General features: G+C 44.8%; 2 protein-coding genes across 2 annotated transcripts in view; one reads left to right on the top strand and one right to left on the bottom strand.

The window, feature by feature from the left end:
* The window catches only part of LOC104689058 (ubiquitin-conjugating enzyme E2 E1), a 44,114-nt gene extending 37,629 nt beyond the window's left edge, over positions 1 to 6,485 (top strand). The window contains 2 exon segments of the mRNA XM_039569226.1: positions 4,537 to 4,684; positions 5,569 to 6,485. Of these exon segments, the coding sequence (XP_039425160.1) occupies positions 4,537 to 4,684; positions 5,569 to 5,666 (246 nt within the window). The 3' untranslated portion in view covers positions 5,667 to 6,485.
* Positions 6,486 to 8,003: 1,518 nt separating this feature from the next.
* On the bottom strand, positions 8,004 to 23,313 carry NKIRAS1 (NFKB inhibitor interacting Ras like 1). Its single transcript, XM_039569216.1, has 5 exons — positions 23,238 to 23,313; positions 22,121 to 22,214; positions 21,320 to 21,444; positions 13,472 to 13,713; positions 8,004 to 10,624 (listed from the first exon to the last, which is right to left on the bottom strand). Exons 3-5 carry the CDS (start codon positions 21,411 to 21,413, stop codon positions 10,385 to 10,387), a joined length of 576 nt encoding a protein of 191 aa, XP_039425150.1. The 5' UTR covers positions 21,414 to 21,444; positions 22,121 to 22,214; positions 23,238 to 23,313; the 3' UTR covers positions 8,004 to 10,384.
* Between the last annotated feature and the right edge of the window lie 13 nt (positions 23,314 to 23,326).

The following is a 23,326-nucleotide window of genomic DNA, read 5'->3' as shown; positions in this document are numbered from 1 at the left end:
GGCTTCTCACTGCCTCCTATAGCTCAGCCAGCTGCTGCAGGAGGTCCTCTACCTGGGCAACACCTTTTGCAGGCAGGTCTGCTGCCCGTCCTGCCTAGGAGAAAGGTCTTGGCACTGCCTGCAGTCTGAGGTCCACTCTGCAGCCTCTCCCTTCAGCAGCTCCATCTGAGTAGAAGTATGTACCACTGGCAGGGTAGATGGTACAAACTCCCCAGCCAGATGCAGCCCTTGCTCTCAGATGTGTTCCCACCATGCTGCTTCAACAGTCAAGTAGGATGCCTTTCAAGGCCATACTGTAACTACCAGTGCTACTGAGACAGCCAAGTTTCCCAATGCAGAGCCAAATAAACAGTTGTGTCATTCCAGCTCAGCCCTGCTTTCTGCTCGGTGCTTCTGACTAGGATACCTTTGTCTTTATCTTCAGATCTAAACCCTCACCCAGATGAAAAGAAGGGTGGGATTAAAAAACCAAACAAATAGGCAACACTTATTGAGGCCTTAAAAGATGAGTTTAATGGTGATTCACTGAATTGTAGCAGTTTCATTAAAATGGAGTCTTTCATCTAGTGAAGTCCGAGTTGGTTTACAAACCACAATCTGTGTACAGAAGTAAAATACATACAGCTTCAGTCTCATTGAGATGGGATTTAGGAGAAAGCATGGTGGTGCTATAATAGGACACACTTGTTATGCTTGGGCACTTAAGGTTGAAATGAAGACCCTTCCTTCGAGAACCAAAGCTGCTCCTGTATTAAAATTTACACTAGTGTTAATGGTAATGTGGAAAATATGATTATCATATTGTTCCTGCTTTATTCCTGCTATTTTGTTGATTTCGGATTGTCCAACTGCTTGCAGTAGTGAGTAAATACTGTCTGTGGATCGTGTTTAAGTGGTAGGCTAATGTAATTACAGTAGCCTTCCTCTAAGTGCCTTTTAGGGCAAGAAATAAAGAAACAGCTAGTTGAAACAAAACCCAGTGTATATCACTTTTGGTGATAAGGACTCACAGAACAGTAGTCATTTTAGAATAGAGTAGAATGTCATTTTAGAAGCCTTGATCTCTGAAAATATTAAGCTCTGTAAGGAAAAAGGACTAGTATCCCTTCAATCTTCCTTGGTGAGACCAGTAGAAGAAAACCTCTATGGCCTCTTTAAGTCTTTGGTAACTCCTGTGGGGGCAGTTGCTGCTGTGGTGGCCTGCCTGATCGTGAAGGGCCTGTAGCTGAACACATTTCATAACCTGAAAATGAAATGTCATTAAAGGATTTACTTTCTTAAATAAAATGAGGTGAAAATGGTCATCCTGGCAAGCTTCCAATCCCTTAGGAATATGTATGAGAGAAGGTGTTGAGGCATAAACACTGACAAATACTATGTGGTTGATGAGCATCCTAGAGGCGTGTGATGAAGGATATACAGGTGCAGCCTTTGAGGACTGGGTCTAGCTCTAGCTGAGGGTTCGATTCAGTATGTTGGAGCAAATGTTTTTGGAGAGGATGTTGCTGTAGGAGAGCCAGAAGACTGTGCTAGAAGTGATACTTAGATTCCTGTGAGGATATTAAGAGGGACTGCACTACTGTGCTTGCGGTTGGAGAAATGAAAGATTTAAAAATTTGACTTGGAAATGCGTTGCATGGTACAAGGAACTTCAGTGGGAGAAATCTGATACAGGGACAGATACTCTCTTTCATGTCCTAAATATGTATAATGAAGTTCTTTTGCATTTAACCAAGCATTCTATACAACACCTTGAAAATGTTAATCTGTTCTCTGCTTTTTATGTTTTCTCATTTTGTGTTGTATTCTGGTTTTGCATGTGTTTCAGATAGCAAATGAATCAGGCACGTGCTGGGTGAGCCTGGATTTAGGAGAATCCAATAAACAAGTATAATTAGAATTTAAGAATTCAGTATTTGTACTATTACAACGGGCATTTTCCCAAGAGTTACATTACAGTTGGGTTATATTTCATTTACTGAGGTGAAAACAGTAACTTGTGTTGATCTGGTGTGTGTGCTGTGATCATTTGTATTAATAACCTCTAACCACTTCCTTCCACCCACTCCTATTCTGCTGCTTGTGTAAATTAACCTCTACTATCACTTCAGGGTAAGGTTGAGATTAGCTTCTTTTATGTCTTTTCAAAAGCTGTGCTTAACTCTGTATAGTTACTGCATTAATGTAATCTCAGGTGGGACATTTCCAAAGGATTGTTCAGTTACACTATATTTTTCTGTTATTCCACATGCTGTTCTCTTCACTACCTTCTAAGTAACTCAGTTTCTTTTGATTTTGGTCTGAATGTACTAGGTTTATGTGAGAATTTTTTTTCATCTTTAGGGTGTAATGAACATTTACTTTAAATATTTTTGCTTGTTTTCAAGTGGGCCTCCCAATTTCTCCCTATTCCAGTTCCATTTGGGTTCCCTGCACTGCTGGCTTTTGTGCCATCAGCAAAAATTGTGAATGGCAAACAGATGGACTGCATGTGTCTAACACCATCCCAGTTCTGAGTTACTGCTAAAGTGAAAACAAATTTAGATTTTTTTCCACAGTGCTTGGTAGAATTCCTCTAACTGGAGAAAACTACTTTTAGTGCCATAAGGATTATATCTTAAGGTGTGTTAAGGAACCAGGATGTTCTGCAAGTATAAGGCAGTCTTCTTTCATTTTCACTTTCCCCTCATTCATGAAAAATAATTAAAAAGTAAGTCTTACTCTTAAAGGCAAGCAGCATTCATGCTTTGTTATCAGTTATTAGTCAACTGGACTGAGAGACTGTCTACACAGTATTTAGCTTTTGTGCTGAGAATCAGGATTAACAACTTTCTGTCTTTACAAATTAGACCTGTTGACCTCTGTTTATTTGGTCCTTATTGTATTAACTTGGAAATACTCCATGCTTCCCCTTCTGGAAGTGTTTAATCTGTCAAAATTGTTACCTTGCTTACAGTTAGAAACCTTCTTGGAAGGAGACCAAAGGTGCAGGTCAAACACAGAAACACTGAGCAAGCAGCAGGGCTGGGCTGAGGGCTGCTCAGGAACCCAGGGCAGAGCCACTGCCAGCAGCCGCAAATGCCACGAACATGCCCTGAACAGTGTGGGCTGGGGCAGGTGCGGCAGAGGCAGATCCGCCCACTGCTCTGGCTGCTGCACGTGGACTTCCACATGACTGCCGGGAGTAATTGCTGCCTTTCCTCGGAAGATTAGATGATCTGGGAAACAAAGGTCATTTAGGTTTCTTGTCTGCTATACCTCTAAGGCTCCCTAGGTAGAAAGCATCAGGAGTTCTTGGTTTTGGAGTGACAGCTTGTTGCAGAAGGTGTGGGAGGGTGACACATCTCTGCTCTCTTGCAGTCATTTTGCTATTTCCCCCATAATGTGCAAACATGCAGGGATTTGGGGTTTCCTTTGTTTGCTTCCTGTTTTAATCCAAAATCCAAGCAGCTCACAAGAAACAAAGCACAAAATCTCCCCAAGCATGCAGTGTGGGTGTCTCCTGTGTGACAAGTAACCGCTTTTGCAAGTTCAAAAATAGCCCATGTGCTCTGTGCATCAGGAGCATTCTTGGAAACACTGCATGGATTCAGTGCACAGGGACATGCCAGTCACCAGGGTTCTGTAGCTGTGTCACCCCACACTTGGGTGTCACTTGGGCCTGCTGCCCAAGCCTGTGAGAGCGAGGGTTGCAGGCAAATTCTTTGCATCAGAAAGGCAGTAGAAAAAAATGAGGATTGACTGGCAAGTTTTATGTGTGGGCTGGTCCCACCTCTAGAGAAAGCACTAGTGTGTTCTTGTCATACCACACGCTTACCGAATGTGTTCTGCAAATACTCCTGTGACCTATAAACAGACAATAGAATTTCTAGGTGAGGATAGTTGACAAATTATGAGGATTTAGGATGTGAACCCACCAGCCTTTATTCATGTGCATAATCTTAACCCATGCAAACTGCACCAAATTTGTTCTGAGAATGGCTCCTGGTGCTTGTGTTTCCCTTTCGGATAACTTCTGTGGCAAGCTGCCTAGCTCAGTCACATCACGAAAATAAGTAAATCTAACTAACATTCCCCTTGATCGCTGAGCCTCTTAGAAGTGATGGAAGCTGTCATTCCAAGTGCCTTGGCCTGTCTGGAGGATTTTAGAAATCCGTGGAAGCCCAGAAAGAGAAAAATGCTGGTGTTAAGGCCCCGGGCCCTTTTTTCACTGGGAACAAAAAGGCAAAAATTAATTTAAGAAAAAAAAAAGTGGGGGGAAAAAAAAAAAATTAAACCCACCAGAGCCTGGGTTTTGCATTGACCGTGGAAGTTGGCTCCTGAGACTGTTAATCATTTTTCTTCTAAATCCGGCTCTTTTTTGTTTCCGCCGCGAGAGGGCGGCGGCGGCCCGGGGAGCCCGGCGTGGGTCAGCCCGGGACCCGGCTCGGCCGGCGCGCCCGGGCGCTGCTTCACTCCCTCGCTTGGTACTCCTGTGCTGTCCCTCCCCACAGCCTGTGGCACGCCGGCACACCTGCTCACACCCCTCTCTTGCAGGTAACGTTCCGGACAAGGATCTACCACTGTAACATTAACAGCCAAGGCGTCATCTGCCTGGACATTTTAAAAGACAACTGGAGTCCAGCATTAACCATTTCTAAAGTACTCCTCTCCATCTGCTCCCTCCTCACAGACTGTAACCCCGGTAAGTCCACCTGCCGCCTTGCACTCCTCCCAGCACCTAAAAAACGTGGCCCTCCTCATCCCATTGGTATGGCAGCTTGGCTCCAGCCTCCAGCACGTTTCCCTCTCCCGGGCAGTCAGAGAGGGGCTGGAGGTGCTGGAGGGGGATATACCCTACCAGCCTGCTGTTTGCTGCTTCTCAGGCCATGGGGAAACAAGCACGTGAAAACTCCTTCCCCTTCCAAACCCAGTCTCCACTGGTCTGTAGGGCTACAGTGATTCAGTAATGGAGCTTGAAGACCCATGAACACAGTTCCAAAAACAGGGGGGTTGTCCTTTTACTTTCCATCGTCCATATAAAACCAGTGACCAGCTATGCCACAAATGGTCATCGCTGCTGCTCTAACCCACCCGCTGTCCACACTAGTTAAGAGGAATATGTCTTAATTTCCAAAGTCATTTTACAGGTTGCATTTTTATGTGTCTAACGATGAGAGGCCAGATTTCACACTGTAGTAAACTTGTTGGGAAAATTAAACCCCTTCTTGACATGTGATCTTTCCTTGAAGGCAGCTTTATATTGTTACAAGTACACTTAGCATGATCATCTCAGGCACTCTTAGAAGGAATAAAACAAACCTGAAATGCATGAATTGGTGAAAACCCTCAGTGCTGTGTCTTAAACATCTTAAAACTTTATTGGCATTTCACTCTATTAAGTTACAGATTAGTACATCACCATAAAAACACAAAAGTAGAGAAGATACAGATTATCAATTCAGTATGTTTAGATTGTTACAGTATACCTTACCTGTGTGTTTGCCTCGTATTAAATTCACACTTGAGCTTTATTTACAAGGTTTTATTTGGTAACTTGTCTGAATAAGCGGTGTGTTTCCTTTTCAGCTGACCCCCTGGTTGGAAGCATTGCCACTCAGTATATGACTAACAGAGCAGAGCATGACAGAATGGCCAGACAATGGACCAAAAGATATGCTACATAAATTGGATTTTTGTCAAACTCTTACATTATTTGTCTGTGATGGAAAGAGCTGCTTATGATTTTGAAGGGGTGGGAGGAGGGAGGGTGCTGGTAAAGAGTAGGGTATTTCTATAACAGATTTTATTCAGTCTTTTATTTCCTAAGATTTTGTTGTTGTAACTTAAGGTATCTTGCTACAGTAGACAGCTAGGATTTGGAATAGCATACTTTAAGACTGTAATTAGTTCAGCAATATTAGCTCACATATAGTACCGAGAAGAATGTAAACTTCTTAGACTTCTTTGGTTTTCCGTTTGCTTGCAATATGTAAAAGATTAAAACAGCTTAATTTTGTACAGGTACATAGGTTGACGTTTATGTAAAAGTCCTTTCAAGACTCTACACACTGTTTTTGCTTTTTGTTTGGGTTTGAGGGATTTATTTTGTTCTGGGTTGAGTTTCTTTTTTTTTTGGGGTTGTTTTTTTTTTTTTGTAAAAAGATGTTTGGATTGTTTTTCCCTATGGAGGGCACATTGGTATTTAACAAATCCTTTTTAAAGACTGTCATCTCATGATCTGTGATATGGAGAGGTGGATATATGGCCTCATATATGAAATGAGAAGTAGTTAATGTATTATTTTATAAGCCAATCTATCTTTGTGAAAAGAATAAAGGGTTTAATCAGGACTTACGGTAACCTGTAGTGAAATACCTTAAGCTGTTTAACTGTAAGGTGTGGAATAGGAGTCACTCAGTGGATTGGTTGTATGTTGTGGGCTACTTAAGTCTGCATTTGTTACTGTGCTAATAAAAAGATGTTTAAAAAAAAAAGAAGAAGAAAAGATTTCTGCTTAGTCCCTTGCTTTGTCATTGTCCCTTGCCAGAACCGTGTCTCTGTACACTTTGGAGAATTTCTGCTATGGTTAAGGACAAGGGAGACCTGCAAGTGAGTGCTCTGACTGCTGCTATTTTAGGAAGACAGTTCTAGACAACCATACAATGAATGACAGCGTAAGACCTTCACAACTGTTCACTAAGTGTTGTGCAGGGACCTGGCCATGAGGAGGTAACTTGCTACAGAGTCCATGATAGTTACTTTATAGCTTAAGTTTTCACAGCATTGCCTCTGCAGGACTGGCATGTTGTTTGAAAGTACAATCAGAAAAGTGTAAGCCATCTGGAAGGGAAAGAAGCGGAAGAAAAGAATGTCTTGGTGCTTTTCTGATGGAGTGGTCTATTCACACTTGGAAGAGGAGAAGGAATCGTGTCCTGGTAAGCTAACAGACAACACCATAAAAGAGTATAAAGGAGACTTAAATCTGTAGATCCTTTAACTACCTATAAAGATTATCTCCTAGAGACATAGTGTTTACATTGAGGTATGTAGCAACAGGGCAGTTAGTTGTGGATATGGCATTTCTGACCACTCCCTTAAGGTAAAGGCCGGAAGCACAGATTCATTTTCACATGGCAAGTGCTTCACTTTGCAACATTCTTGTGAGTGCTGTGTGGTCATCTGCGCTCTTGGATTTGGTTTGGTACTTTTAAAATAAATTCTGTATATATTTCATTTACATACTTCTCCTCCTTTCTAGATACAGAGCAAATCTAACTTGGTCCAAAGTAATCTGTTAATTAGAGGTGTCCTTTCCTTTGCTGGGTGGCTGTGGGTAGTGGCACCTTACCCTGATCATCTGAACTGCTGTCTTTCGACACAGCACATGTTTTGGTGTATGAGCTCCCTCAGCTGTTTGCCTATTTGGTATGTAGCTACATCACACCAGGAGCATCTCTGGTAGTCTTTACTCTACTGAGTAAAAAGGTAAATGGCTTAATCTCGTAGGTTTTTGCCAGCTTCTTGCTTTGTGCCACCAGGACATGTCAAATTAACTGTTGTACCTGGTGGGGGTGACTGATTTGTACAGTGTTGATTCAGCAGGGTAATGGCTTAAGAGGAACAGAGAAAGATGGTTTAGTTTAGTAATTTGTTTTTCTTCTTTATAATAATTTTTCTCCATTATCTTTTGAAGGGACTCCAGTTTTGCAGAAGGTAGGTGATCCCCGTGACCTAGAACAGCATTTGAGTCAGTGGAGCAGTAAGAACAAAATAGGTGTTCTGCCCGTTAGCTACTACATTATACTCTGTACTTTGCTTATTAACCCTATGTAAAACTACTACAGCAAGTTTCATTTTTACTCAGTACCAGCCACTGTGTGCACATTGTTTGCAGAGGAGACACTACATTTTCCATCACTTGTCAGTAAAACACTACGGTATTTAGAAAAACATCAGAATAAGTTTATGAAAGAGAACAGTGGGTGGTGATTTTTTTAATCTGAATGCCTCAAATTATCTAAACTCTAAATTTAGCCAAATCAAAGAAAATGTGTTTGCCTTTATGTAACCTATTTGGAAAAATGGCTGTAGTCATTTAGAAGATCTTTTTTCTCTTGTCTGTCTTAAAACACTGCTGAGTCCTGGGAGGCCAGGGGAGTGAGTGAGCAAGCTACACTTGCACTGCACAGCTCTGGCAGCCTAGAGGTGACATCAGTCTTGGCAGTATAATGGGCACCGAGTTTACAGCATGCAGAGCTGGACAGGAACCAGTCATCCCCGTTTGTTCCATCTCCAGGCATTTTAAGTTCATTCTGACTTGTCAACCTGCACTCCCTTGGCTCAAGTGTTAGCTTTAGTGATGTGCTGTTAGTAGACGTTTTCACTTATTTTGATTGATCCAAGGCTGATTCAAGTCCCTTCCAGAAGCAGGGTTATGCAGAGCTGAAGAAGAGGAACATGACCCATTCCTTGGTAAGGGGTTGCAGCAAGGAGGTGAACCACTGCTGCTCTGAAGTCACCTCCACTTCCCAAGCATGCAGATACGGAGTCTTCTGGGTAGGGAGAAGCCGGGAGTACACGTGTGTTCGTAGGAAATGAGTGAGATGGGAGTGTCATCCTGCAGCATCCCCAAGGACAGTGACTTATTACTGGCCAGGTGGGGGGAGGTCGTGCTATAGTGCTTACTCAGCTGCAGTGTTGCAATGGAAACAATTGTATGTTCCTAGCAGGGCATTACAAGAGCTTGCTCATTCATAATTGCTCTCTTATCTTACTCCTTGGCCACAGCAATTCAAACTATATTGAGCAAAGCACATAAACAGTTTCGTCTACCTTCATTGTAATGGTAGGGATTCCTGCTTAATTTTTAGTGAACTGTACTGCTGCTCTGACATTAATAATGCTGACAGACTTTATTAATCAGTATTCAGGAAGAGCAATACTATAAGCTTAATTGTGATCATTAAGCACATTATTTAGCAGTTATGGTATGACAGTGCAAATAGTGCTTGTGGTTTTGCTGATTCACAGTGAAATTCCCAGTATTTGTTCAAAACAGCATTAATTTAGTGGAAAACACAGAAACTGCATACTTCACTCTCTCTCCCTGCTCTTGCCTTCAAATACAAAGACAAGCTAGAATCAATTAGTACAGGAGGTTGTTAGGTGCCAAAACCTGGCTGCTGTCTCTGGGAAAAGTTGTTCATTCTGTCACTATATATCACCTTTTGTTCAGTTTACTGACAAGTTGACCTGGGACAGCAGATTCCTGCAGCACAGGTTTGCCAGTGTTGGGTCAAATAGAGCACGTGCAGTTGCACTCCTGCAGCTGGACCATGTGCAGCACATTAAGACTGGGGCCATTTGTACAGGTATTTCTGGGTATTTGCCACAGGGATGTCTCTGAAAAAGGCAGCCTCCTACCCTCCTTAGCCCTCACATGCAGAGTAGTACAGCACTTTGTACCAGTTGTTATCTGGCCTAGGGAGGGTGGATTGCTGCAGCTTGGCTGAGCAGCCAGGAAAGTGTGCCCTAAGCAGAGCCCAGCAAGACCTCCTGCGTACAAAATCGATCCATATAATTCTCAGTAAAATTACCACCTATGGGTATGTGACTGATTGGTAGTGGACATGCTGGAACAAACCCACAGCTGTGTTGTCCTTAGGTTGTTGTTCAATCAATGAGTGCTCTGAGGGCATTTCTGGTTTCTACACATGAATTCCGGACCTGAAAGCACTGCTTACTAGACTTTGTTGACAAGGTTTGTGTTGGGGTAGATCTCTTCTAGTATTTCCCAGAAGATGTGGGGGGTGGTTTTGTATAATTTTGTTGGGGTTTTTTTCTTCCAGACACTAGCAGAACATCAGTGGCTAAATCTGGTAATTGTTCCTCCTGCCCCATACCCTTCTACAGGAAACACTGATCTCAGCCTCTTGAAGCATCAAAAAGCCCCATGTCCCTGTTTAAGGTCAAGGTAAAAGAACTGTTGCCATTTCAAACATATCACCTTTCCAAATTGAATGCTTTATTGCAGCTAATACTTTTTGTGACTACAGGCTATAGATCTGCAGGGGGATTATATACTGGTAAGCTTGTTGATTTGTCCCTCAACATAGCTATACCCAGGCATACTAAAAGCCCCTGCTAGAGAGGTATCCATCTATCCCTTCCTCCTCCATAGCCCTGGATGCAAAATAACTACTCTCATAAAGCGCTTTTTGACACTTTTACCACCAGCAGCTTTTTCAAGCCAAGTCTATGGGAAGGAAGGATACCTCTTAGCTATAAGCTTGCTGATTTTATTGCTGAATGATATTATTGCTTTAAGTGAAACTGCAAGAAGCAAATGGCACAAAAAGGACTTAGACTGTGACCTGGCAGCAGGAGACAATGCTAAGCTAGTCTAGTTATCACAGTTATTCCCTTTGCTCTTCCTTCCAGGCAAGGGAAATGTTGATTTGTTCTGGGACTGGGACAGTTTGCTAGCTAAGAAGGTGAAGGGTTCAAGCAGTGTTTTCCGATCTGTCACAGTCACTTCCCACAGTCTCACTTTCTCAGCCCTTGCCCATTGCTGTGCTGCTTCTGTTTCCACTTGCCTTTGGTCCAGGAGGTCAGTTTTGTTTCCCAAGACAATAAGTGTAACCTACAAACCAAACAAGAGGGTGAGTTTTATACCAAAACCATCCACCACTCACAATCCTTTTAAACAGCAGGCAAGTAGCAACACAGTTCAGACTTGTTCTGTAACTTAGCACTGGCACAAGGTACGTTGCATGTAGTTTGGAAGATCAGGGTCTGGGATATGAATTAGCCTCATCTAGTTATGGGTTGGAAGCTTGTTTTCATCATAGGATATGCAGGACTTCCCCTTCTCGCCTCCCCACTCCCACCCCCCAACGATTGCTTGAAGGGAAACAATACCTAAGAGATCCAAAGTTAAACAGCCCTATTCTCCACTTGGCAATTGAGCTGCCCTGGACAAATGATAAGAGCATGACATCCGAGTAGGTCAGAGCAGTGGATGCTTGAGAGATGACAAAATGCACAGCAGCAGAGAGCCTGGACCCCATAGTGGTGGATTTTGCCCTGTTTGTTTCTTTCCCAAGCCCCATCCCGCAACATAAATAAAGCCAACCGTGCCAGCAGCCCGGGCAGGCTGGGCTGTGGGGCCCCTTTCCCAGCCCAGCCCCACCGGCTTCCCAGCCCCAGGCAGCAAGAGCCACCCGAAGGACTGAAGGGGTCTGTCTGCTGAAAGGGGCAGATAAGCACTAGGAGCATCCTCTGGGGAGCAGTTTCAAGAGCAGCTGGTTAGCTAAGAAGAGCAGCACAGCGGTATCAACTCAGATCTGCAGTTGTAAGGATCCATCAAGTGACTTGTATATTACCCAGACAGCCCAGGGTGGCTGAACTCAGTAAGTACATGAAGCCTTCCCAGTACTTCAGCTCTTAGAAGTGCCAAAGGCAGTGCTGGCTATGTGAAGCTACTGCTCTTCCTTATTTTAAGTTCACTGTTTTCTAAAAATATTTTACCAGCACCAGCTCTTAGGGGAAACCATGCCTACATTTTTAATTCAAGGTCCTTAGTCAAACTCTGTTTTCATCTCTACACTAGTGGTTTGACAAAGATCAAGTGATAAAGTCCTCTCTTGCTGATTTGTGGGTTTTGCTGTGGCCACACCTGCTTGCTCTTTCCTGTTCGTCAGGCTCACTCCAGGATGCCTTCTACTTCTTTCCAGCTAGAGATGTTTGTCCTGTTCCTGTGAGGTCTGAGGTTTCCTTTCTTTTCTACAGCAGTCCAGGGTGTTTGGAAAAATGCTGTTTAGGGGGTTTTTTTTCCTCTCTGTGAGGGCTTTGAAAGAAGCTATAATCTTCATGTGTATTTAATGCATGCTCCAGCTGAATTTTAGCTGTGGCAAAGCTCTGTCAGTATAACAGAACAAAACCTCTATTTAGTGTAAAATTTGGCCAGGCTTTAAGGTGCGTGCTGGAGAGCCCCCACAGCCAGCAGAGGCAAGGAACCAGCCATCAGTGCTTTCTGTCATCTGCCACACAACAGGGGACTGTGCCACTCAACAAGTTGAAGTTCTGCCAGCTCAGAAGCACCCTGTGTGGAGACACATCCCCAATTCAGTAAAGAATTCATTCTAGTAGAGCCCAGGCTTTAAGTCATAGAATCATTAATCTGCTGATTAACAGTTACCTTAAGGTAGGACTCCCAGTCTCACCTTGTATACCTCAAAGCCTATTTTTCATGGAAATCACAGGAATGAAAACTATTTTATCCATCTTATTGTGGCCACCACTTTAACTGTGTTAGCCTCAGTCGAAATCACAATTTTAAGCTCTCCAAAAGGATGAGCAAACTGGCTGTTTTCTAAAGCACCTTCGTGCAATGAGAGAGGAGATTTCTGCCGGGTAACACAGAAGAGCAGGACACAGATCCTGTTGGGACTGTGACTCCCTCTCTGCATTACAACATGCTGTATAGTAACAAATCAGGGCCCTTGCAAAACACAGTGCCTGGGAAAAATTCCCTGCGTGTCCACCTTTCCTTGCCCTGCAGGGCAGTTATGCTTGACTCCTGTATCCCTGATATACGTGACAGTCTGCAGCTCACACCAGCCCTACCACCTAACATACCTCTCCTGTGACTGCACATTCATCTGCCGTCACACTCGAGCCTGCCTTCCTCCACCCTTGTGCTGTCAGTACAAAACAAGTTACATTTTTGCGAAGTCTCTCCCTACCATTATCCAATTAATTCTTCATGCTTTTTTTTTTCTTTTAAACAGCATAAAACAAGCATTTGGAAAGCTGTAGGCTGAAGACATTTAACAGGGAAAACTATTCGAGAATATAAAGATACTGTAGGAAAAGCCATAATGCTAATGCCACATGCAAGTTATATTTGTTTAGCTAAGCTGGAACACTGTCAGCTGAAAACACTAGCTGCTTTCTAAGGGAAAATAGAGCCGTCATTTCACACAATTGAATTGATTCAATATGGTTGTTAAAATACATTAAAGCTGCTTTGCCAATTGACTAATGTCTGGGAGACCCATTGTCAATTACACTAGTTTGTAAGCCATCAAGTACATGAATACAAAACAAGCAAAGATAATGCCCTTCGTTATATTATTCTGTGCACTTGACTTCCCCTGTACAATATCTAAAAAAACATATGAGCTGCACTGCTGTAGACCATATGTTTTATTAGTCATAAGTGTCCTGGCTGGTGCATTCAGCTGACTGAATTTTAGCTGTAGTAGAGGAAATAAGGACAAGGAAAAAAAAAAGCATTCTTTTGCATGACCTGCATGGCATGTGAATTAGGCTTCCCTGGCATGAGAACGCCTCCTTTTTGCTGGGTTGCCCAAGGCTCTGGGTGCACCCATTTTCCTTTGTACACAACGTTTACAGAAACAAAAGCTGGGCTTTGTGACCTTAACTTCCTATCGCTGACACAGCATTTAGCCAACCATGCATTTACCTCCTTTTTGTCTCTGAAGACATCAATCTCCTTTTTGAGCAGTTCGACTCTTTGGAAGGCTTCGAGGCTGGTCACGGCATATACCAGAACGAAGCCGTCAGCCACAGAGAAATAGTGCTTGGGCAGCTCCACGCCCTCCTGCAGACCCCTGGTGTCATAAAGCCGCAGCTGTTCCTTCACGCCTCGGTCTGTCTCCACCGATGCCAAATACACATCTTCCATCGTGGCACCCTCTTCTAAGCCTGTTTGAAAACAAGCAGGAACGTTCCACTGCTATAAGAACAGCCCCACTATAGGAATTCTTTGCAGTGCAGCAGAATTGTGCCCCACAGTAGCTTTCAGTGAGTGTTTTACAGAGTGATTTGACCAGGCCTTGACCTTGCCTGGCATGTCCATAGAGGGCTATATTCATAGATGACTGCACTAGCTCTTTCCAATAGTGATGCTGTAAATACACTAACATGTAAGCACATGATTATGCCTGTAAAATTAATCTATACAACATGTACATTCAGAATAGGGTAAGATACATGCTCTCCTCCCAAGTTTCCCAAACTCCAACCACCCAGTTGTACCAGTTCTGTGCCAAACATGCTGCAAAACGAACCTGCCCAAACATACCCTTTTGGAACAACAGCCAGGTAACACCAGACAGTCAAGTGCTAACATCTTAAGCCTACTTCTTTGCCTCATAATGAGCTGGATCATACTGCAGAAGCAGGAGCCAAAGGAACAATTCTGTAAACGAATGTGTATTGGTGGTACAACTAGCCAATAAGTGAAAATAAGCCAGAAAGGGAAGGGGATGTTTGCAGGCAAACAAAGTTGCATACTCTATTTACTCAAATACACAGTGAGCTTTTTCGATCCCCTAGGGATCTAAAATGACTCAGATTTGCTAATAGGAGCAAGTTCAGTTACTGCAAGGCAAGAGCATGCATAAGGTAACAAGCTTTCATATATGTATCACCTGTTCCACCTTATCTGCATACTGGCCCTCCTTCCCTCTGCTTCTCCCCAAGGTGAATGTGAGGTAATTCAAGGCAGCTTGCTTTGAACTGATTAAAATTATGTTTTCTAAGCCAAACCTGAGAACACATAAATCACGTTAGCTTTGTGTTCCTCCTGGATGCAGGTGCATAAGGTTACAGGTCGAAACAATCTATGTATAGTGTAGCTGGGCCACTTCTGGAGCTGGTTTTAAGTATTCATACAAACCTTCTGCAACTCACGTTTTTGCCTCCCCTGCACTCCTATATACAATTGTTTGCTGTTGCAGGACTACAATAATCAGTCCTGCTTTATTCTCTTTGTCTGCCAAAAAGGGACCATTTTAGTGCATTGTTTAAGAAAACACAAGGGATTATCTGGCCTATGAAAATAAGGATTTTGCTATATTCAATGACACTATTCAAAACACTTCACATTGACAAACAAGCTAAAGCATTCCACCCACGCTGATGGTTTCATATGATGTATGCAGCATTCCTGTGCAGGAAAGTGGCACAAGCTGTTCTTTTTGCCCCTCTCTGTGCAGTCTTCATAGATCAAACTCTTACTAGGTTTCCAATGATTTAACTTATCTTGCCTCCAAATATAGCCACGGTAATGTGTGGGAGCAAAACTACGAACAGAAGGACAAAGCAAAGGTTAATAAAAAGAGGAAGCACAAATGCATTCTGTGTGATTGTAGAATGTGTTAAAGGGGCATTTTTAAAGACGGAGCTAATACCAGAGCCCTTTCTGGATACAGCACTGTTGTTTAAACACAGCACTATATTCTTGCTCTGCCTCGTTGCATTGTACAAACAGGTCAAGGAAATATCTAGCATCAGTAAGTACAGCTTTGGCAAGAAGGAAGGAACCATAAGTACCTAAGTTTTCTTTTTAAAAAGCAACACATAATATTATACAGTTTTTCATCCTCTAAATGCTACACTATAATTCAACAGCCTCTAATATATCCACATTATCCTGAGACAATCTCTTCCTAATGGCATTAAAAGCAGCAGTGAAAAGTATGTCTTTTAACATCTTATTTAAAAATGAGGAGGAAAATTTAAGACCTGGGACTTAACTCAGCAGAATAGAGCAACAAATTTTGATGTCAAATAGGAGGGGCACTTAGGAGAGAGTTGAAATTTATCCACCAGTATCAGATTCCAGAGGTGAAATTTCACCTGTGTGCACTGGGGGAGGGAGTATATGCAAGTAGTTTCCTTAGTAAACACAGATAATTTTTAAAAATACCTGTCTCACCTTATTCTAGGCCCTGCTCCTAAAGCCCCGACCATGTACCAGCCACATCTTGCCAACAATGATGTTTGCACTTCTTTTTAGTACCATCCCATTCAAACACTTCCTAGGTCTCCATTCAAACATGGGTCAGGCAAGTTGCTGTAAGAGTAGCAACACTAGTCAGTGTCCTAGAAAGGTGCTGGCACCATCCCATCCTCCCTGCCACAAAGATCCTGATTCTCCTTTCCTACACTGGCACCCCCAGGCATCCTTCCACCTTCTCTACCTGGGTGGGCAAGGGCAGCTTGTGCTGGGAAGTCACTTACGTGCAGACTGCTGCCAGCTTGAGTAGGTTTTCTGTGGAGCAGAGCACTACAGTGGGCCAGCTTTCAGGTTCAGAAGTTACAGGGGTGAAGGGGAACTAACAGGATTGTGCACAATATCATGCTTCCTTTGAAAACTAAAGTGTAAAAAAGTTGGAGAGGGAAAGGAGGAATAGACAGAAGTGATGCCACTCTCTAGCACCTACTTAGCTGGTGCAAATCTTAGGAGAGGCAGGAAGGTCTTTGTTTGTTACCGACTGCTGCCACAGAGGAACTGCAATGGGAAGCCTCAGTCATAAATTGGGTTTTGTTCCAACCCCTTGTGGCTTCCCAATGAAGTAAAGAAAAGGCTCAATATACTAATGAATACTGCATACTTAGGCTAGGCAGAGCAGATAGATTGCAAATACCCAAGTAAATCAAAATTTCAAGAGGGATGGAATTTCAAAAGTTCCCAGTTGGATCTCGAGCATTAATGCAGTACAAATTTTATGTCTTCTTGAGTACTTCTGATAATCTCCTGTGTTATCTCTTTTTGTCTTTTTCCAGAGGAATTCAGCAAAGAGCTCCTAAAGCCTGCTATTCCTTATGTTTGTGAAGTGCAGAATAACAGGCTTTGCTTACTTATATCTCAAATGACAGTGTATCAGAGGATCCCTGACTTGGGAAAGAGCTGGACAGACCTCAAAAGGAGCTGATATGTTTAGATTTAACTGCTAGGGAAGTACTGGTCCCACCAACGAATAGCCAAGTTGTGACCCTCAGTTACAAATATTCAGTTCCATTTACATCTATTTCTAAAATGCAAGGCTGACTGCACCTCTATCACGAGGTAGTTTTAATTTAAAAAGTGAAGATGTAAAAGGTGTCTCTGCCCATGGCAAAGGGGTTGGAAGGAGATGATCTTTAAGGTCCCTTCCAACACAAACCATTCTATGATTCTATGAACACATAATTAGGTTAATTAGCCTGCACGTCCAAAGTGTGTAAGCCAAAATCCCAAATCCCTCCAGCTGGACCAAGTGAGGCAAATTCTCTCATTATGGCTTCTGCCACACTAATATATGGTGTTTTCATTCCTAGCTAGTAAGAGGATCTGAAGTAGCTGCTTATGAATAACCTGACCATATTTACACAGCCAGGAGGCAGAGGTAAGTTTTCTGCAACGGAGAGTTCTCATCTCTTCCTGTTGATCTGATAAGCTTTAGCATAGGCTGAGAGGCCAGAAATATTTTAAAGGCAGAAGGAAGACTCCTGTCTGCACCATCACTGAACAGGAACACTGTTTAAGGAAAAATACCCATCCTCTTTACAGATGTCCTGTGCCAAAGCTAAGCCAGTCTCCTGCTAGCCTGGTCAAGAGAGGTCGGGCCAAGCAGTGCCAGGTACCACAGGTATGTAGTGGGACAATCTTCTGCTGCCAGTCAAGGACCCTTTTCATGACTGAGGAGATAAGACTGGCTCCTCTTTCTTCAGGACAGCAAGAGAAGGTGAGGATTTGGACAAACACAACACTTAAGTCACAAAAAGAGAGATCATCCCAGGTACGAGGCAATCACAGAATCATAGAACAGTTAAGGCTGAAAAAGACTTCTAAGATCATCGAGCCAAACTGTTAAACCAGCACTGCCAAGCCCACCACTCAACCATGTCCCCAAGCGCCGTATCTACATGGTTTTTGAACACTTCAGGAATGGTGATTCCACCACTTCCCTGGGCAGCCTGCTCCAATGGCTGAACACCCTTTCAGTGAAGAAATTTTGCCTAATATCCAATCTAAACCTCCCCTGGCATAACTTGAGGCCATTTCCTCTTGTCCTGTTGCTTGTTACTTGGGAGAAGAGACCGACCCCCACCTGGCTATGCCCTCCTGTCAGGTATCTGCAGAGAGCAATAAGGTCCCCCTTTGGAGCCTCCTTTCCTCTGGGCTGAACATTCCCAGCTCCCTCAGCTGCTCCTCATCAGAGCAGTGCACCAGGCCCTTCCCTTCACCTGCTTAATTTTCCTTCTCTGGACACACTCCAGCCCCTCAGTGTCTTTCTTGTAGAGAGGAGCCCAAAACTGAACACAGGATTCAAGGTGCTGCCTCACCAGTGCTGAGCACAGGGGGACGATCACTGCCTTGGTCCTGCTGGTCTCACCATTCCTGATGCCATTGGCCTTCTTGGCCACCTGGGCACACTGCTGTACTTGTATATGTACTACATAAATATGTGCAACTTAACAACTATTTGTCCTGACCTCTGGCAATATAGTCCCTACAAAGCTAAATCTGCATCCATTTCAAACATTTCCTTTTGGTTTTTTTCTAATTCCTTGTATTAGTTTAGCAAGAGTATCTGCCATGCAATAGCTACATTATTTTCCATGGCTCTGAGAGTGTCTCTCGTCTATTTATCCTCTCTTTTCCCATCTTGGGACACAAGGCAAACTCTGTTGCAGTTTAAAGCCTAGCACAAAATCCAATACCAGACACTGTTGCTCACATGCTACAGGGACACATACTCTTTTTTTGGGGTATTCCTCCTTCCTGAATACTTCTTCCTCTTTGACCTCAAGCAATCTTAGTGCCTTTGCAAGAGTGCTAGCTGCTGACCATGTAAGTAACACTGCCACTTAGGGACTTAATCTATGAGAAGCCAAGGAGACCTGAAGGTGCATGTTTTCCTAGGAAAAGAAACACAGTGCAACTGGCTTTACAGCACCATCACCAAACACACAGCCAGGAGCATGGGCTCAAAGCCAAGGGCTTTACATAACAGTATAAAACTCCAAGGACTCTAATCACTTCCCTGACACCAGCTGTGCCACCACTCCTTTTTACAGGAAAGTCAACAGGAGGCACGTGAGCACTGACAGACTCATGGCTGATTTACGGCCAGGAGGAGACCCCCGTGACAGTGGCTGCGACACCTCAGTATGGTAGCAGGTCTCGTGCTCTGAGCCTCCAACCATGTTCTAGCATGCCTCTTGTCACTGAGAGGAGGATGTGCCTGCCATCAGAACGGAATGACTCCCTGTGTTGGCTCGGCTGTCCTCCCCATGGCTCCCGGGCCCTTGGAGCGGCTGCAGAGCTGCTCCTGACGTCAGTCAGGAAGCACAGGTTTTGAAACAGCTTGTGTCCGTGTTGCCATGCCCGGTGAGCTGCCTTGATGGTTGGCTCTGAACAGATAGGCTTTCAGCAAACACACTAGTCCTTTCTTGCCTCCAGCCAAAAAGGCCAGCAGCCAAGATGTACATGTCAGCTTTCTGGAGCTCGTAAGCTTTAGGAAACGAGGATCAAGGTCCTGTAATCATGTTTTAGGCGTGGAAGGGCCACCCCTGCAATGGTAGCACCGTTGTGCAGTTTACAGCAGCTCAGCTAAGGAGCAGTCAAACACTCGCCATTCCCCAAACTCAGTCCTTGCATAGCGAGATCTTCACAATGGCACCCTGCCTCTGCAATTCGGGAGTTAAATCAATACGGAGTGGAACAGTAGCTGAAGGTCTTCTGGGAACCATTTCCAGCAGCCCATACTCCAGGCACCCTCTGCCACAACTGCCTACGTGCTGAGGAAGAGGCAGGGAGGATGGTGACCACTCAGCAGGACTGCAAAAAGCACCAACTTATCGGTACATCCCCCCAAATGTGCCTGATGGCCTATGTAGGGGATATCAAAATTGCTGGGCCATGGGCACTCATCTCTTGGGGCTGCAGCAGCTCCCTAATGACACTCTCAATTATTAATCTTGACTCTGCTTTTTGCCCTCTTTCTCTGAATGTCTTAGGAATAAGATTTGACCAAAATCACAGAAAACAGGAAACTACCTCTTCCTTCTCCCCTTGCACTCTCCATCCGGTATCAGCTGCTCCTTCCCTTACCAGTAACTCAAAAAAATAAGAGCAGAGCTGCAGGCCAGGAAAACTGATCTTTTTAAGGGTGGGGGCTGGGGGAGGGGGTCCACATTGCTCAATGGCCAAGCTGGAGCAGAGCATTTGGGAGTGACAGAGGGACACCCACGGCTAAACCCCAGGCACGAGGCCTCCCTCCGGTTATGTCAGCCAGTGTCCATGACGCTGTATAATCATGTACATGGCTGGCTCCATAAATAGCTCCTCTGATCAGCAACACCCAAATATCCTTCCTGCCTGGCTTGCTAATAGGAGGCAGGAATTAATGCAAGGCAATACGATTTAAGTAACGTGGCCTTGCTCATGCTGCTGGGGTGTCTCTGACAGTCAGCCAGCCCGGCACAGAGGAGAGGCAGGTTGGTAGCAGAGGGAAAAACCTTCAGCCTGCAGGTTTTGCAACCTTCACGTTGAAAGCTACGCGGGGCTACGTGCCTAGCTCTCGGTAGGATGCTGGAAACAGATGTTGCTGCAACATTAGAGGAAATCCTCCTTTTAAACACGGGTATTAGCACACAGTTCTGTATCACGCTTTGCCAGCAAATTCCTCCCATCCACACATTTTAAAGGTGCAGTGCTGCAAAGCACCATCCTAGAAATCCTCACGTTTATCCAACAACTTATCCACACGTCTAATTTACCGGCTCAAGAAAAAAATGCAAAGTGACTAAACATCAGTCAAAGCCCTGGTGCCACCCCTTGTTTCTAGGTGAGGCAGGAATAATTTGTCAGCCTGATGATCATTGCACTTTGTTTCAAAGCCAAATGTGGAAACAGAGGGAAACATGCCAGCTTTGCCTTTGTTCCCTTTCTTTTGTGCACAGCAAATATCAGGCATCCTCTGTTCCTCTGTCAAGTCTGTTTTCCACAGGAGGATTTCTTAGAGAGCCGAGACGCTTGGCCTTCGAAGCTCAGCACAGAATGTGGAACCTAAAGCTGAGCTGTTTTTCTTTCCAGAGCTTTGATTAAATGTTAGCCAAGACCAAGCAAAATAAAGCTTTAAGAAAATGAAACAGAAGTCTAAACAGAGTCTACACTCATCATGTGACAGCTATTTATTTTTCAGGTATCTACGGCATCTTTCATGGAATGAGATATTTCTTTTGTAAATAGGCAGGAGGCACATCACCTACTTTCAGTGTTTGTTTCTTTTTAAACATTCTTGTGTATTATTACTGGGAACATCACAGAACAGGTTCTTCTCCAAGGCTCTTTTAAAAATCCTTAAGTAAGGGACTATGAATTTTAAGAACAGCCAAGAGATGCCACAAAACCACATTAATTTCCTCCTTCACCTCAGCGCAGTTCACAGTCCTCGATTATTGGTGTTTGGGGGCTCACACAGAACAAGATGCTAGAAAAGGAAACAACCTCCCCCCAAAAGTAAAAATGTCTCACCAACAGTATGCTTTCCATAGAGAAGCTGCTCCAAAATCGCAGTCTTTCCCACTGAGGCCATTCCACAGACCACCACCTTGTAGCCCTTCCCCATCTTTGCCGAGGGCCGGTTCCGCAGCGGAGCCCTGTGCAGACACGGAAGGCTGTTAGCCTGGCATGGCGCAGGGATGGGCACCCTGCGGGAGCGAAGCCCACGGAAGGCGCAAGGCAAAGCGCAAAGCAGCGGGGGCACAGCTCCCTCCCAGCGCTCGCCAGCAACTGATATTTTTAGGACTAGAGTTTCCTCCCACACCATTTTTTCAGGTTTTAGGCTGCTGCCAGTGGTGCTGATGCTTGGCTGCAGCCTCGACACTTGTCCTGTCAGGCTCTGGGAGACTGGGAGCGCTGGAGCATGCACACCCTGGGGCAGGGGCTGTGTTTGTTGGCGTGTGTGTGCACGGCGTTATCGGGCTTCCTGGGCTTGCAATGGGCTTGATGGAATCTCATGGTACCAGGATGGCTTCTGGAAATGCGAGAAACTGGTGGTTCCTTCCTTTTTATTTCACTCACAGAAAGTTTCTAGCTTTTACAGAATAGGAACTACAAAACAGGAGCATTAAAGGCAGAAGCAGAGGAAAGCAAATGCAGAAGCAGGTTTTTTCAGTCTGCTTTAAATCAGTTTGGATGGGTGGGGGTTGGTTCTAGCAGGAGGCATCCAGCAGCCAGGGGCACTTCCCTCTGCCAGTGAGCCATGGCAGGGCTGCAGGCCCTGACTCAGTTGGCTCTTTGGAGCCATTTCCCATAGAGAGAGCTGAAGAATACCTTTTCTGGACCAGGAGGGGTTGGCACTGTCCTGCTTCAATTCCAGTTTAACCAGGTAATGCTTCACAAGCCAGGGTGCTCTGAAAAGCATACACTGAAAAACAGAAAGGTCATCCCGCAGCCGCAGGTAGGGAGGCAGAAAGGACTTGCAGGCTGGGAAAGCCTAACTCACAGGATCATAGAATGGCTTGGGTTGGAATGTAGTTTAAAGATCCTCTCCTTCCAGCCCCCTGCCATGGGTAGGGATGCCACCAATGAGACCAGGTTGCTCAACACCCCATCCAACCTGTGCCATGCCATATACAGGAGGGATGGGAGCAGGGACAGGAGCAGATCAGTGCATAAAGCCTGCAGAACCAGGGACTCCATGGTGCCCTCTCCCTATCCTCCACTGAAAAGGTTTTAGGATTGTTTTTAGGGTTTTGTTTTTGCCCTTAGGGTTTATTATTTAGAATACAATTGAATCATCAGGTTGGAAGAGACCTTTAAGAACATCCAGTCCAAACATCAACCCAGAACTACCACTGCAACCACTAAACCACATCATCCAGCACCAGATCCAGACGCCTTTTAAACCCCTCCAGGGATGGTGACCCCACAATCTGCCTGGGCAACCTATTCCAATGCCTGACTGTCGTAACAGTGAAAATTTTTCTTCTAATACCTAATCTGAGTGTCCCCTGGCTCGGCTGAAGGCCATCTCCTCTGGTCCTCTCACTGCAGTCACAGTAGAAGAGACTGACCCCCACCTCACTACAGCCTCCTTTCAGAGAGTTGTAGAGAGGGATGAGGTTCCCTCTGAGCCTCCTCCAGGCTAAACAAACCCAGCTCCCTCTGCCGTTCTTCATAATCTTACGATTTTAAAAATTATTATTATTTTAGAGCTTTTTTTAAAGGCTTCTTTTCAGGGTTTTAAGCAAAGTCCCCACCCCAATCCCTAACCTGGGGCTCTTACGGGGGTTGGGGGGAGGGGGTGTCTCAGGGGATGCCGCATCGCGCCAAGCCCCTGCCCCAGGTCCAGCCCTCGGGCGGGCCGCGCCCCAATGCCCTGGCCCCAGAGCGCGCCCCGGCCCCAGAGCGCGCCCCCGAGGCCGCCCCCCCCGCCGCGAGCGCGCACCTGGACAGAGCGTCCGGCCCGGCCCCATTGACCCGCGCGGGCCCCGCCCCCGGCTCCCATTGGCGGGCGCGGGGGGCCGGGCCGCGCCG

Source organism: Corvus cornix, chromosome 2, assembly GCF_000738735.6.
Source record: "Corvus cornix cornix isolate S_Up_H32 chromosome 2, ASM73873v5, whole genome shotgun sequence".
NCBI lineage: Eukaryota > Metazoa > Chordata > Aves > Passeriformes > Corvidae > Corvus > Corvus cornix.
This window is presented reverse-complemented; position numbering and strand designations above follow the sequence as displayed.

Bases quoted from the DNA above. Each gene is read 5' to 3' on its own strand.
- NKIRAS1 (XM_039569216.1), bottom strand. From the start codon at position 21,413: ATGGGGAAGGGCTACAAGGTGGTGGTCTGTGGAATGGCCTCAGTGGGA. The intron at 13,714-21,319 runs GTGAGACATTTT...GTTTTCAAACAG, and splicing joins CTATGGAAAGCATACTGTTG to GCTTAGAAGAGGGTGCCACG. The intron at 10,625-13,471 runs GTAAATGCATGG...TTTGGTTTGTAG, and splicing joins TCTTCAGAGACAAAAAGGAG to GTTACACTTATTGTCTTGGG.